General features: G+C 47.5%; 1 protein-coding gene across 1 annotated transcript in view; it reads left to right on the top strand.

The window, feature by feature from the left end:
- The window catches only part of LOC120029397 (slit homolog 1 protein-like), a 162,684-nt gene that overhangs the window by 124,325 nt on the left and 22,748 nt on the right, over positions 1 to 15,611 (top strand). Inside the window, exon 10 of the mRNA XM_038974618.1 lies at positions 10,429 to 10,500. Within this exon, the coding sequence (XP_038830546.1) occupies positions 10,429 to 10,500 (72 nt within the window). The remainder of the gene's footprint in view (positions 1 to 10,428; positions 10,501 to 15,611) is intronic.

Here is a 15,611-nt window from a genome sequence, read left to right on the forward strand (position 1 = left end):
GACTCAGTCCTTTGATGTATTGATCTGAGAAGGGGGATGGAGCTACATGTGAATGCTGTCTGGAAGGCTTCAGTCCTACACTGACACACACTCAGACACACTGACACACACTCAGACACACACTCAGACACACACTCAGACACACTGACACACACTCAGACACACACCCAGACACACACTCAGACACACTGACACACACTCAGACACACACTCAGACACACTGACACACACTCAGACACACTGACACACACTCAGACACACACTCAGACACACACTCAGACACACTGACACACACCCAGACACACACTCAGACACACTGACACACACTCAGACACACTGACACACACTCAGACACACACTCAGACACACACCCAGACACACACTCAGACACACTGACACACACTCAGACACACACTCAGACACACTGACACACACTCAGACACACACCCAGACACACACTCAGACACACTGACACACACTCAGACACACACTCAGACACACTGACACACACTCAGACACACTGACACACACTCAGACACACACTCAGACACACACTCAGACACACTGACACACACCCAGACACACACTCAGACACACTGACACACACTCAGACACACTGACACACACTCAGACACACACTCAGACACACACCCAGACACACACTCAGACACACTGACACACACTCAGACACACACTCAGACACACTGACACACACTCAGACACACACCCAGACACACACTCAGACACCCAGACACACACTCAGACACACACTCAGACACACACTCAGACACACACTCAGACACACACTCAGACATACACTCAGACACACACTCAGACACACACTCAGACAGACATAGTTCTATATAACAAACCCGTTCACCCATTTTGAATGTTATTGTTTTTGTGCATCTCTGAGTGATGTTCCATGGATGTCCTGGTCATTTCATGTTTTCACCTGTATCTAAGTTATTGGCATTCAAGCAGGCAGACATTTGGCCGGTATGATGTAGCAATGTGATAAAGTCGCTCTTCACTACATTGGAAGTGAATAGAAATACGACTTTTAGATCGTGAAAACGTCAATAATACATGTCAGATTCTAATACTGGCCGATGTCATAACTCAGATGTCTTCTCTCCTATGAGCCATTGATCATGTTTTTGCGATATTCCTACCTTGAGAAATGTCTAAATTAACGGTGGGTCTAGCACATGTTTCCTATTTGTCTGCCTCTTTAGTCCAGGGTGCATTGCATGGTGCCAGAGATATTATAGAAATACCACCCAGCACACTGTCTACCAATCACCTTCACGTTGTCATGCTGCGTCACTCGGTTGCTAAGCTAATTGTAATGCTATCCCTCCTCAAAGTCGGCGTATATGTCGAGAAACGTGCCTATTTTCCTCAAGTACATAATGTCACGATTCCAAAGCTATGCAATATTACAGATAGCAAGTTAATTATCTCACATCTCGGTAAATATTTGTAGTGTTGTACTTCTTGTTGACGAAATTCGTGCTAATGTTGAGTTTTTTGAGCTAGCGACCAATAGACCTTCTGAAGGAGAGCGCACCTTGTCCCAGAATTGTCCAGAATGCACAACACGGCCCATTGTACATCTGCGAATGTTAGACTCCACTCTGTGAGGCACATCGATCTGCAGGTTGAACATGGTGAGATTGTAGACTCCTAAAATGATAGTGCAGTTTGTTTAAGTGATTTTACAGCTAACTAGCTCCACGCTGCCCTTTCCCACCAGGACAAAAGGAACACTGTACCCCTACCTACATGTACATATTACCTCAGTTACCTTGGCTGACCTGTACCCCCGCATATTGACTCGGTACTCCATGTATATAGTCTAGTTATTGTTATTTTATTGTGCCATTTTTCTTTTCTACTTTTGTTTGAAAATGTTATTTTACTTTAAAAAAACACTGCATTGTTGGTTAAGGGCTTGTAGGTAAGCATTTCACTGTAAGGTCTGTTGTATTTGGCACATTACATTTGATTTGATTTGTTATTATTATGTGTATCTACGTTTGCTAGCCAGCCAGCCAGCTAGCTTTGCAGATTTTATAGTCGACTTGAGCTGCAACAGATTTCGACAACAATTTTCGAAGTTGCTGCAAACCTTATTATATCACCAAAATGAAACATTTGTTCACAAAAAAATATTGTTTTCACATATTAGTGTTATTTAACACTGTAATTTAAAGGACAGTGGTTTTGGGTGGATTTTTCCTTTAATGCACTCCTCAGAACTTCTTCAAACACTCTGGTAAGCATGTAGGCACGTGGGCACGCGGGCACGCAGGCACGTAGGCACACAGAAACGTAGGCACGTAGGCACGCAGACACGTAGGCACGCAGGCACGCAGACAAGTAGGCACGTAGGCACACAGAAACGTAGGCACGTAGGCACGCAGGCACGCAGGCACGCAGGCACGCAGTCACGTAGGCACGTAGACACGTAGACACGTAGGCACGTAGACACGTAGGCACGCAGGCACGTAGGCACGCAGACACGTAGACACGTAGGCACGCAGGCACGTAGGCACGTAGACACGTAGGCACGCAGGCACGTAGGCACGTAGACACGTAGGCACGCAGACACGTAGGCACGTAGACACGTAGACACGTAGACACGTAGGCACGCAGGCACGCAGACACGTAGACACGTAGACACGTAGACACGTAGGCACGCAGGCACGTAGGCACGTAGACACGTAGGCACGTAGGCACGTAGACACGTAGGCACGTAGACACACAGGCACGTAGGAACGTAGGCACGTAGACACGTAGGCACGCAGGCACGTAGGCACGTAGACACGTAGGCACGTAGACACGTAGGCACGCAGGCACGTAGGCACGCAGACACGTAGACACGTAGGCACGCAGGCACGTAGGCACGTAGACACGTAGGCACGCAGGCACGTAGGCACGTAGACACGTAGGCACGCAGACACGTAGGCACGTAGACACGTAGACACGTAGACACGTAGGCACGCAGGCACGCAGACACGTAGACACGTAGACACGTAGGCACGCAGGCACGTAGGCACGTAGACACGTAGGCACGTAGGCACGTAGACACATAGGCACGTAGACACACAGGCACGTAGGAACGTAGGCACGTAGACACGTAGGCACGCAGGCACGTAGGCACGTAGACACGTAGGCACGTAGACACGTAGGCACGCAGGCACGTAGGCACGCAGGCACGTAGGCACGTAGACACGCAGGCACGTAGGCACGTAGGCACGTAGACACGTAGAAACGTAGACACGTAGACACGCAGGCACGTAGACACGTAGACACGCAGGCACGTAGACACGTAGACACGTAGACACGCAGACACGTAGACACGTAGACACGTAGACACGTAGGCACGTAGACACGTAGACACGTAGGCACGTAGGCACGCAGGCACGTAGACACGTAGGCACGCAGGCACGTAGACACGTAGGCACGTAGGCACGTAGGCACGTAGACACGTAGGCACGTAGGCACGTAGACACGTAGGCACGCAGACACGTAGGCACGTAGGCACGTAGGCACGTAGACACGCAGGCACGTAGACACGTAGACACGTAGGCACGTAGGCACGCAGGCACGCAGACACGTAGACACGTAGGCACGCAGACACGCAGACACGTAGACACGTAGACACGTAGGCACGCAGACACGCAGACACGTAGACACGTAGGCACGCAGGCACGTAGGCACGTAGGCACGTAGACACGTAGACACGCAGACACGTAGACACGTAGGCACGTAGGCACGCAGGCACGCAGGCACGCAGACACGTAAACACGTAGACACGTAGACACGTAGGCACGTAGACACGTAGACACGCAGGCACGCAGGCACGTAGACACGTAGGCACGCAGGCACGCAGACACGTAGGCACGTAGACACACAGGCACGTAGGAACGTAGGCACGTAGACACGTAGGCACGCAGGCACGTAGGCACGTAGACACGTAGGCACGTAGACACGTAGGCACGCAGGCACGTAGGCACGCAGGCACGTAGGCACGTAGGCACGCAGGCACGTAGACACGTAGGCACATAGGCACGTAGACACGTAGAAACGTAGACACGCAGGCACGTAGACACGTAGACACGTAGACACGTAGACACGTAGACACGTAGACACGTGGACGACACGTAGACACGTAGACACGTAGACACGTAGACACGTAGACACGTAGACACGTAGACACGTAGACACGTAGGAACGTAGGCACGCAGGCACGTAGACACGTAGGCACGCAGGCACGTAGACACGTAGGCACGTAGGCACGTAGGCACGTATGCACGTATGCACGTAGGCACGTAGACACGTAGGCACGCAGACACGTAGGCACGCAGACACGTAGGCACGTAGACACGCAGGCACGTAGACACGTAGACACGTAGGCACGTAGGCACGCAGGCACGCAGACACGCAGACACGTAGGCACGCAGGCACGCAGACACGCAGACACGTAGACACGTAGACACGTAGACACGTAGGCACGCAGACACGCAGACACGCAGACACGTAGACACGTAGACACGCAGGCACGTAGGCACGTAGGCACGTAGACACGTAGACACGCAGACACGTAGACACGTAGACACGTAGGCACGCAGGCACGCAGGCACGCAGACACGTAGACACGTAGACACGTAGACACGTAGACACGCAGGCACGCAGGCACGTAGACACGTAGGCACGCAGGCACGCAGACACGTAGACACGTAGGCACGTAGACACGTAGGCACGCAGACACGTAGGCACGTAGGCACGTAGACACGCAGGCACGCAGACACGTAGACACGTAGACACGTAGGCACGTAGGCACGCAGGCACGCAGACACGCAGACACGTAGGCACGCAGGCACGCAGACACGCAGACACGTAGACACGTAGACACGTAGGCACGCAGACACGCAGACACGTAGACACGTAGACACGCAGACACGTAGGCACGTAGGCACGTAGACACGTAGACACGTAGACACGCAGACACGCAGACACGTAGACACGTAGACACGTAGGCACGCAGGCACGCAGGCACGTAGACACGTAGACACGTAGGCACGCAGGCACGTAGACACGTAGACACGTAGACACGTAGACACGCAGGCACGTAGACACGTAGACACGTAGACACGTAGGCACGTAGGCACGCAGGAACGCAGGCACGTAGACACGTAGGCACGTAGGCACGTAGACACGCATTCACACACACACACACACACACACACACACACACACACACACACACACACACACACACACACACACACTCACACACACACACACACACACACACACACACACACACACACACACACACACACACATACACATACACATACACATACACGCACATACACACACACACACACAGACTGTGTTTTCTACAATACCATGGGATCTGGTGATGCAGACATGATGATAGAGGGAATTAAAGCCACTTGGCAAAACACCCTGAGACCACAAGGCTGTGACACACACTGGAAACACACACACACATAGAACATGACTACCGCAGGAATCTGTGGTCTGGAATAACAGCTATCCTAAGAATGTCAATTATACAGCTCTATCTGTCCATAAATGGATGCCCACATCTTTGAACCAGAACATTTTTAAATGAAATATATGGAAACTTAAAACATTAATATTATGGCAAGTCATTGAGTATACAATTATACATAACTCAACACAAACACACACACACACACACACAGACACACATACCCACAAACACACACACACACACACACACACACACACACACACACACACACACACACACACACACACACACACACACACACACACACACACACACACACACACACACACACACACACACACACACACACAGCATTAACATTAAAAGCAGGATTTATCCTTATCCTGTCTAGACCAATCACACGCTGAACCAGAATACAGTCTAAAGCTGTCTGCTCTGCTTATCTAGTGAGGTTGGAGATTTCAAATCATATTTTATCAAACTAGACGTCCTATCACAACATGCAGCTGGACATGTGAACAGGAGTGGCTTTGTTATTCTAGCTATATTGGAGAGTCTTTAACAGGAGTGGCTTTGTTATTCTAGCTATATTGGAGAGTCTTTAACAGGACTGTCCTGTTAGTCTTAGTGTCTTGGAGAGTCTTTAACAGGAGTGGCCTGTTATTCTAAGTGTCTTGGAGAGTCTTTAACAGGAGTAACCTGCTATTCTTAGTGTCTTGGAGAGTCTTTAACAGGAGTAACCTGTTATTCTAAGTGTCTTGGAGAGTCTTTAACAGGAGTAACCTGTTATTCTAAGTGTCTTGGAGAGTCTTTATTTATTTTATTTTCTAGGCAAGTCAGTTAAGAACACATTCTTAATTACAATGACGGCCTAGGAAAAGTGGGTTAACTGCCTTGTTCAGGGACAGAACGACAGATTTTTACCTTGTCAGCTCTGGGATTCAACCCAGCAACCTTTCGGTTTACTGGCCCAACGCTCTAACCACTAGGCTACGTGCCGCCCCAAACAGGAGTGGCCTGTTATTCTAAGTGTCCTGAAGAGTCTTTAACAGGAGTGGCCTGTTATTCTAAGTGTCTTGGAGAGTCTTTAACAGGAGTAACCTGTTATTCTAAGTGTCCTGAAGAGTCTTTAACAGGAGTGGCCTGTTATTCTAAGTGTCCTGAAGAGTCTTTAACAGGAGTGGCCTGTTATTCTAAGTGTCCTGAAGAGTCTTTAACAGGAGTAACCTGTTATTCTAAGTGTCCTGAAGAGTCTTTAACAGGAGTGGCCTGTTATTCTAAGTGTCCTGAAGAGTCTTTAACAGGAGTGGCCTGTTATTCTAAGTTTCCTGAAGAGTCTTTAACAGGAGTAACCTGTTATTCTAAGTGTCCTGAAGAGTCTTTAACAGGAGTAACCTGTTATTCTAACCCTGTTCTTAAAATGCACGTGGCTCTGAAAAACTGATAAATACCCTTTAAGTGTTCTGAAAGAAGTCAAAATAAAATATAATATCCCTTTAAGTGTTCTGAAATAAGGCTAAATAAAGATAATATCCCTTTAAGTGTTCTGAATTAATGCTGAAACACTGTGGTACCTGTGTGCCTCATTCCCATCAGGCCACCTCAGTTTGGTCCCAATACCCCAACTCCCCAACTCCCTCTTCCCAAGCATTCTCTCTAGACCCATTCGTGTTTGCCAGCCTTAGCCATATCCCAGGCCAATCCCACAGCCCCTGCCCTGGCCACAACCACAACCAGAACCCCCTACACCAGGAAAAAACACAGCTCCAGCCACAGCTCCAGCCCAATGCAGCCCCAGCCTTGGCTGTTAACTGTAGGTCAGTTCACAGCTTTTAAAACAGTCCTTAATGAGGCTCAGAGGGGTTAGAGGACTGTATCAGAGCAGGGCTGGACAGAGACAGCTGTCTGAATGCCCTGCCACACAACCACACGCAAACCTGCAAATGCTCAGACACACACGCGCACACACACGCACACGCACACAATGGCAGCCATGTTCACACACACACCAATGCTACTAATATGGTTCAGAGCCCAGTACTGACTACCTCTCGAGGCCTGTTTCTCCTGAACATCTGAGACTGAGTACAGTACGTCTGTGACTTTCAGTCTCCACCGTTAGGATATCTGTGTGTGTTTCAGAGAGAGAGAGAGTTAGAAAAAGAGAGCAGTGCCACACTTCTGTGATGTCTGAAAACACTTCTGTGATGTCTGAAGACACTTCTGTGATGTCTGAAAACACTTCTGTGATGTCTGAAGAGACTTCTGTGATATCTGAAGACACTTCTGTGATGTCTGAAAACACTTCTGTGATGTCTGAAGACACTGCTGTGATATCTGAAAACACTTCTGTGATGACTGAAAACACTTCTGTGATGTCTGAAAACACTTCTGTGATGTCTGAAGACACTTCTGTGATGTCTGAAAACACGTCTGTGATGTCTGAAAACACGTCTGTGATGTCTGAAAACATTTCTGTGATGACTGAAAACACTTCTGTGATGTCTGAAAACACTTCTGTGATGTCTGAAAACACTTCTGTGATGTCTGAAAACACGTCTGTGATGTCTGAAAACATTTCTGTGATGACTGAAAACACTTCTGTGATGTCTGAAAACACTTCTGTGATGTCTGAAAACACTTCTGTGATGTCTGAAAACACGTCTGTGATGTCTGAAGTCTCCAGCATCGCTCTGTTACATGTCCCTCCTCTCACACACTTGTGTACAGACAGATTGATGGACGTGTGGTTGACAAATTGATGGACATGTGGTTGACAGATTGATGGACGTGTGGTGATACATTGATGGACGCGTGGTTGACAAATTGATGGACGTGTGGTTGACAGATTGATGGACGTGTGGTTGACAGATTGATAGAAGTGTGGTTGACAGATTGACGGGCGTTTGGTTGTGTCTGACTCTGAGTACTTATATGACCCGGACAGGGCAGACAGTTCTCTCTCCAGTCTTCATGTTTTACTGTGTTCCTCCATGTCTCTCCCTGTTCCTCCACTGTGTTCCTCCATATCTCTCCCTGTTCCTCCACTGTGTTCCTCCATATCTCTCCCTGTTCCTCCACTGTGTCCCTCCATGTTTCTCCCTGTTCCTCCACTGTGTTCCTCCATGTTTCTCCCTGTTCCTCCACTGTGTTCCTCCATGTCTCTCCCTGTTCCTCCACTGTGTTCCTCCATGTCTCTCCCTGTTCCTCCACTGTGTTCCTCCATGTCTCTCCCTGTTCCTCCACTGTGTTCCTCCATGTCTCTCCCTGTTCCTCCACTGTGTTCCTCCATGTCTCTCCCTGTTCCTCCACTGTGTTCCTCCATGTCTCTCCCTGTTCCTCCACTGTGTTCCTCCATGTCTCTCCCTGTTCCTCCACTGTGTTCCTCCATATCTCTCCCTGTTCCTCCACTGTGTTCCTTCATGTCTCTCCCTGTACCTCCCCTGTGTTCCTCCATGTCTCTCCCTGTTCCTCCACTGTGTTCCTTCATGTCTCTCCCTGTTCCTCCACTGTGTTCCTCCATGTCTCTCCCTGTTCCTCCACTGTGTTCCTCCATGTCTCTCCCTGTACCTCCACTGTGTTCCTTCATGTCTCTCCCTGTTCCTCCACTGTGTTCCTCCATGTCTCTCCCTGTTCCTCCACTGTGTTCCTCCATGTCTCTCCCTGATCCTCCACTGTGTTCCTTCATGTCTCTCCCTGTTCCTCCACTGTGTTCCTCCATGTCTCTCCCTGATCCTCCACTGTGTTCCTCCATGTCTCTCCCTGTTCCTCCACTGTGTTCCTCCATGTCTCTCCCTGTTCCTCCACTGTGTTCCTCCATGTCTCTCCCTGTTCCTCCACTGTGTTCCTTCATGTCTCTCCCTGTTCCTCCACTGTGTTCATCCATGTCTCTCCCTGTACATCTCTCCTCCAGACCTGTTTTTTGTTCAAGAGATGTTATAACTTATAACTTATGACTCACACACAGGACAGGAAGTGACCTTTATTAACGAACCAGGGGAGGAGAGGGGAGACACACATGCAAGGACATGCAGTTGCACGTGCACGAACGCACACACACTCACACACACAGTGTGGATAAAGGAAGTTAGCAGCACCTGATCAATTACCATGGGTCTGTGATAATGTATGACTACTCTGCTTTGTTTCTATAGTGATCTCTTTTGGTTTACTACCTGGTATCTACATCTCTCCTTTCTCCATGTCTCCTTCTCTCTCACTCTCTTTTCTCCATCTCTCCCTGTCTCCATCGCTCTGTATCCCTGTCTCCATCGCTCTGTATCCTTCTCTTCCTCTTGATTTTCTCCTTCTCTCTCTTTCTCTCTCTCTCTGTTTTTCTCTCCTTCTGTCTGTCTCCATCTCTTCCTCTCTCTGTCTCCATCCCTCCCTCTCTCTGTCTCCATCCCTCACTCTCTCTGTCTCCATCCCTCACTCTCTCTGTCTCCATCCCTCACTCTCTCTGTCTCCATCCCTCACTCTCTCTGTCTCCATCCCTCACTCTCTCTGTCTCCATCCCTCCCTCTCTCTGTCTCCATCTCTTCCTCTCTCTGTCTCCATCCCTCTCTCTCTCTGTTTTTCTCTCCTTCTGTCTGTCTCCATCTCTTCCTCTCTCTGTCTCCATCCCTCACTCTCTCTGTCTCCATCCCTCACTCTCTCTGTCTCCATCCCTCACTCTCTCTGTCTCCATCCCTCCCTCTCTCTGTCTCCATCTCTTCCTCTCTCTGTCTCCATTCCTCCTGCTTTTTGTCTCCATCTCTCACTCTCTTTGTCTCCATCTCTTCCTCTCTCTGTCTCCACCCCTCACTCTCTCTGTCTCAATCTCTCCGTCTGTCTGTCTCTACCTCTCCTTCTCTCCATCCCTCTCTTTCCTCCCCATCTCTGTCTCTCTCTAGTCGTCTGGAGCAGAATGGGATCAAGTCAGTTCCTCCCGGTGCCTTCTCTCCCTACAAGAAGCTGCGCAGGATGTAAGTATATACTCTCTAGGGCTGAAATACACTAAGTACACTTCCTCTAGGGCTGAAGTACACTAAGTACACTTCCTCTAGGGCTGAAGTACACTAACTACACTTCTTCTAGGGCAGAAGAAAACATGTAATTACACTAGCTGTAGGGCTGTGTAAGTATTAATTAATGCAAGTATATACTCTCGAGGGCTGAAGTACACTTCCTTTGTTGCTGAAGAACAGATGTACTGTAAATACACAAGGTTTATGGCTAAAAGAACATAACTGAGTGTAATCCACTTAGACTCATTTCACAACCCAGCCTACTGCACCTAAAAAAACGAACTGGTGAAATGTTGACAATGGGGGGGTCAGTCCAGTAGTACCTCAGCCTCACCAACCACCCGCTAACCAGCCTACTCCTAAAATACAGGGGCTACTGGTCACAACTAGCATGTTCTGCATTGAAGACTGAGGGTTCCTCCTCATCTCCTCCTTTCCACTCTTTCCTGCTTACGGCAGTGATTTCCAGTCAAGTAGTATCTCAGCCTCCAGTGCATCCACCAACCAGTCGCTAACCAGTCGCTAACCAGCTTAGCCTTAAAATACATGGGCTACTGGTCCCAACTAGCCACAGTGAAACACTAGGTTAGACAACAACCACATACCAACCTCATTCTTTCACCCTCCCTCTCTACTCCTTACCCTCCTCACCCTTATGCTACTCCTGCATCTCAGTATATCGTCTCCATGTTGAATAAAGCCTACAGCTCTAACAAAACAGATCACTACAGATCAGTGGCGGTTGGTGCCGTTTAAGATGAGGGAGGACAAAAAAAAAATTATGAGCATGGCCTTATTGCTTCTACACCTGCATTGCTTGCTGTTTGGGGTTTTAGGCTGGGTTTCTGTACAGCACTTTGAGATATAAGCTGATGTAAGAACGGCTTTATAAATACATTTGATTTATATTAAAGCATATTAGATGACTCATATTCATATTTCATTCACCCAGCTCAATGCAATGTCAATAGGTTTAGGCTATTACATGATACTCAAATTTTCCCTTTAACCATCATGAGGTTACAACAACATAGCCTATGAATAAAAGTTTACAATGTGCACAGGTCGAGAGAAATTTGAGGAATCAAGGTGATTTGCCTTGCAAAATCTTGTCTGCATCTAGCTAATCTAGGGTGTAATCATTAGTCCAACAGTTGCAAACGAGAGTTTCTATTGGACAAATTCAGGTATGTTTATTCCCATTTCATACCGTTTGCATCCGTTTAAGAAACTTTTTTCAACAGAATCAACGGAATGAATACACTCCTGATCACCTAAAACCTCACAACTTTCATAGCAGCCACATATAGTGCTCTTGGGAAGTATTCAGACCCCTTCACTTTTACCACATTTTGTTACGTTACATCCTTATTCTAAAATTGATGAAATTTATTTTTTTCTCTCATCAATCTACACACAATACCCCACAATGTCAAAGCAAAAACAGGTTTTTAGAAATTTTTGCTAATTTATATATATTTTTTAACTGAAATATCACATTTACGTAAGTATTCAGACCCTTTACTCAGTACTTTGTTTAAGCACCTTTGGCAGCAATTACAGCCTCGAGTCTTCTTGAGTATGACGCTACAAGCTTGGCACACCTGTATTTGGGGAATTTCTCCCATTCTTCTCTGCAGATCCTCTCAAGCTCTGTCAGGTTGGATGGGGTGCGTTGCTGCACAGCTATTTTCAGGTCTCTCCAGAGATGTTCGATTGGGGTCAAGTCCGGGCTCTGGCTGGGCCACTCAAGGACATTCAGAGACTTGTCCCGAAGCCACTCCTGCATTGTCTTGGCTGTGTGCTTAGGGTCATTGTCCTGTTGGAAGGTGAACCTTTGCCCCAGTCTGAGGTCCTGAGTGCTCTGGAGCAGGTTTTCATCAAGGATCTCGATGTACTTTGCCCCGTTCATCTCTGCCTTGATCCTGACTAGTCTCCCAGTCCCTGCCGCTGAAAAACATCCCACAGCATGATGCTGCCACCACCATGCTACACCATAGGGATGGTGCCAGGTTTCCTCCAGATGTGACGCTTGGCATTCAGGCCAAAGAGTTCAATCTGTGTTTCATCAGACCAAATACTCTTGTTTCTCATGGTCTGAGAGTCTTTAGGTACCTTTTTGGTAAACTCCAAGCAGGCTGTCATGTGCCTTTTACTGAGGAGTTGCTTCCGTCTGGCCACTCCACCATAAAGGCCTGATTGTTGGAGTGCTGCAGAGACAGTTGTCCTTCTGGAAGTTTCTCCCATCTCCAAAGAGGAACTCTAGAGCTCTGTCAGAGTGACCATCGGGTTCTTGGTCACCACTTCTTGGTCACCTCCCTGACCAAGGCCCTTCTTCCCCAATTGCTCAGTTTTGCCGGGTGGCCAGCTCTAGGAAGAGTCTTGGTGGTTCTAAACTTCTTCCATTTAAGAATGATGGAGGCCACTGTGTTCTTGGGCACCTTCAAGGCTGCAGACATGTTTTGGTACCCTTCCCCAGATCTGTGCCTCGACACAATCCTGTCTCGGAGCACTACAGACAATTCCTTTGACCTCATGGCTTGGTTTTTGCTCTGATATGCACTTTCCAAATCATGTCCAATCAATTGAATTTACCATAGGTGAACTCCAATCAAGTTGTAGAAACATCTCAAGGATGATCAATGGAAACAGGATGTACCTGAGCTCATTTTCGAGTCTCATAGCAAAGGGTCTGAATACTTATGTAAATAAAGTATATCTGTTTTTTTATTTTTTATTTAATACACTTGCAAAAAAATTCTAAAAACCTGTTTTAACTTTGTTATTATGTAGATTGTTGAGGATATATCTTTTTTTATCCATTTTAGAATAAGGCTGTAACGTAACAAAATGTGGAAAAATTCAAGAGGTCTGAATACTTTCCGAAGGCACCTAGCTATGCGCTCTCCTCCTCTCATCTTTTCTATTCATTTTTGGATTTCAGTGCACAGCACATCAGCTGTCTGTGGCCAGGCAAAAATGTTCAAACCAAACCTCAAAACCGCTAACCGCTACACACAGCCTACACCAGTGTCACCATATGAGCTAACGTCAAGTCAACATAGCTACTAGAACTAACGCATTAGTAAGCACGCTACAATAATGCAGCACAGTTAACAGTTTAGCAGTTACTCTGATGGGCCCCAGTGGCAATAAATTAGTAAAACCAAAATATTACGTTGACTTGGAATAGTTCCAGTGTTCGATAGCCATAGCCAGCTAGCTAACATATCATCCCCCTCTGTCCAAGCAGGGTGTTTGAGTAGGCTAAACTAGCTAGCTGCATTGGCTAGCTAAGTAAATGGAAGTGAACATTTAATTTGAAATATAGCTAGCTCTCTCTCTCTCTTTGAGGCAACTACTCACCACATGTTATGCACTGCAGTGCTAGCTAGCTGTACCTTATGCTTTCAGTACCAGATTCTCTGATCCTTTGATTGGATGGACAACATGTCAGTTCATGCTGCAAGAGCCCTGATAGGTTGGAGGACGTCCTCCAGAAGATGTCATAATTACTGTGTATGTCAACGGAAGGGGGGTAGAAGCATGAGCCCCCTTCCGCTGTCCTCCGGTTACACCATGGTGCTACCCTACAGAGTGCTCGGTTACACCATGCTGCTACCCTACAGAGTGCTCGGTTACACCATGCTGCTACCCTACAGAGTGCTGTTGAGGCTACTGTAGACCTTCATTGCAAAACGGTGTGTTTTAATCAATTATTTGGAGACGTGAATATATTGATTATAGCTTTATCTGAAAAGGATAACTTTTTTTAAATGTTTCACAATTTGTTTGCCTCGCATAATTCACTGAGAAGGATGGTCGTCCCCTTCCACCTCTGGGGAGCCTCTGCTACAAATCCCTATTGATAAAAATAGGTGACAGGGGGACCCACTGTGTAAACACACGAACACACATGCTCTCACTTTGGCCCAGTTTGTATGACCCTACATATGAACTGTGTTGTTAACCTGGAACATGACAGGAGTGTGTCTGAGATCAGATGATGTAACCTCCTACTAATCTGGCGCTCTGTTTTCACATGACAGGAGTGTGTCTGAGATCAGATGCTTATCCAGGACTCTGTTTTCACATGACAGGAGTGTGTCTGAGATCAGATGCTTATCCAGGACTCTGTTTTCACATGACAGGAGTGTGTCTGAGATCAGATGCTTATCCAGGACTCTGTTTTCACATGACAGGAGTGTATCTGAGATCAGATGCTTATCCAGGACTCTGTTTTCACATGACAGGAGTGTGTCTGAGATCAGATGCTTATCCAGGACTCTGTTTTCACATGACAGGAGTGTATCTGAGATCAGATGCTTATCCAGGACTCTGTTTTCACATGACAGGAGTGTCTGAGATCAGATGCTGTAACCTCCTCCTAATCCAGAGCTCTATTTTCCAGGAAACATCAGGCTTTTGCACTAGACACTTATTTAGCACTTAGTTTAACATCAGCCTCAAATGGGATCATTTCACATCTTAAAGACCACACGACAATTTCCCTTTAAAGACATGCAGTTGACAGGAGTTCACTGCACACACACACACACACACACACACACACACACACACACACACACACACACACACACACACACACACACACACACACACACACACACACACACACACACACACACACACACACACACACACACACACACACTTCGTGGTTAGCTTGTGGCCAGAGATCTGTGGATCCTATTAACGACAGGCATTTATAGAAACAGCCTGTTCCATATGAACCATAGCCCTGCACCCCATTAATACACCACACACACACCACACTATTCTGGGTTTTGATTGGCTAGCAGTGTCGCCAACTCACTTCTGTCAGAATATCATTGGCTGCTTCAGGAAGTTCTAGAATGGAAACTTGAATAATAAGTTATGGTACTGTAAGGACTTAGTTGAGTCCTAGGGGTTAAAGGTTAGAGTTACAGCATGAAAGTTGGGCCTGGCTGAAGACAAGACCTCCCACATTGAATGCCTCTTTAACCCCCCCCCCCCCCCCCCTTTCACCCCCCCCCCCCCCCCCCCCCCCCCCCCCCCTCCGTCAG

This window comes from Salvelinus namaycush, chromosome 35 (assembly GCF_016432855.1).
Source record: "Salvelinus namaycush isolate Seneca chromosome 35, SaNama_1.0, whole genome shotgun sequence".
Taxonomy (NCBI): Eukaryota; Metazoa; Chordata; class Actinopteri; order Salmoniformes; family Salmonidae; genus Salvelinus; species Salvelinus namaycush.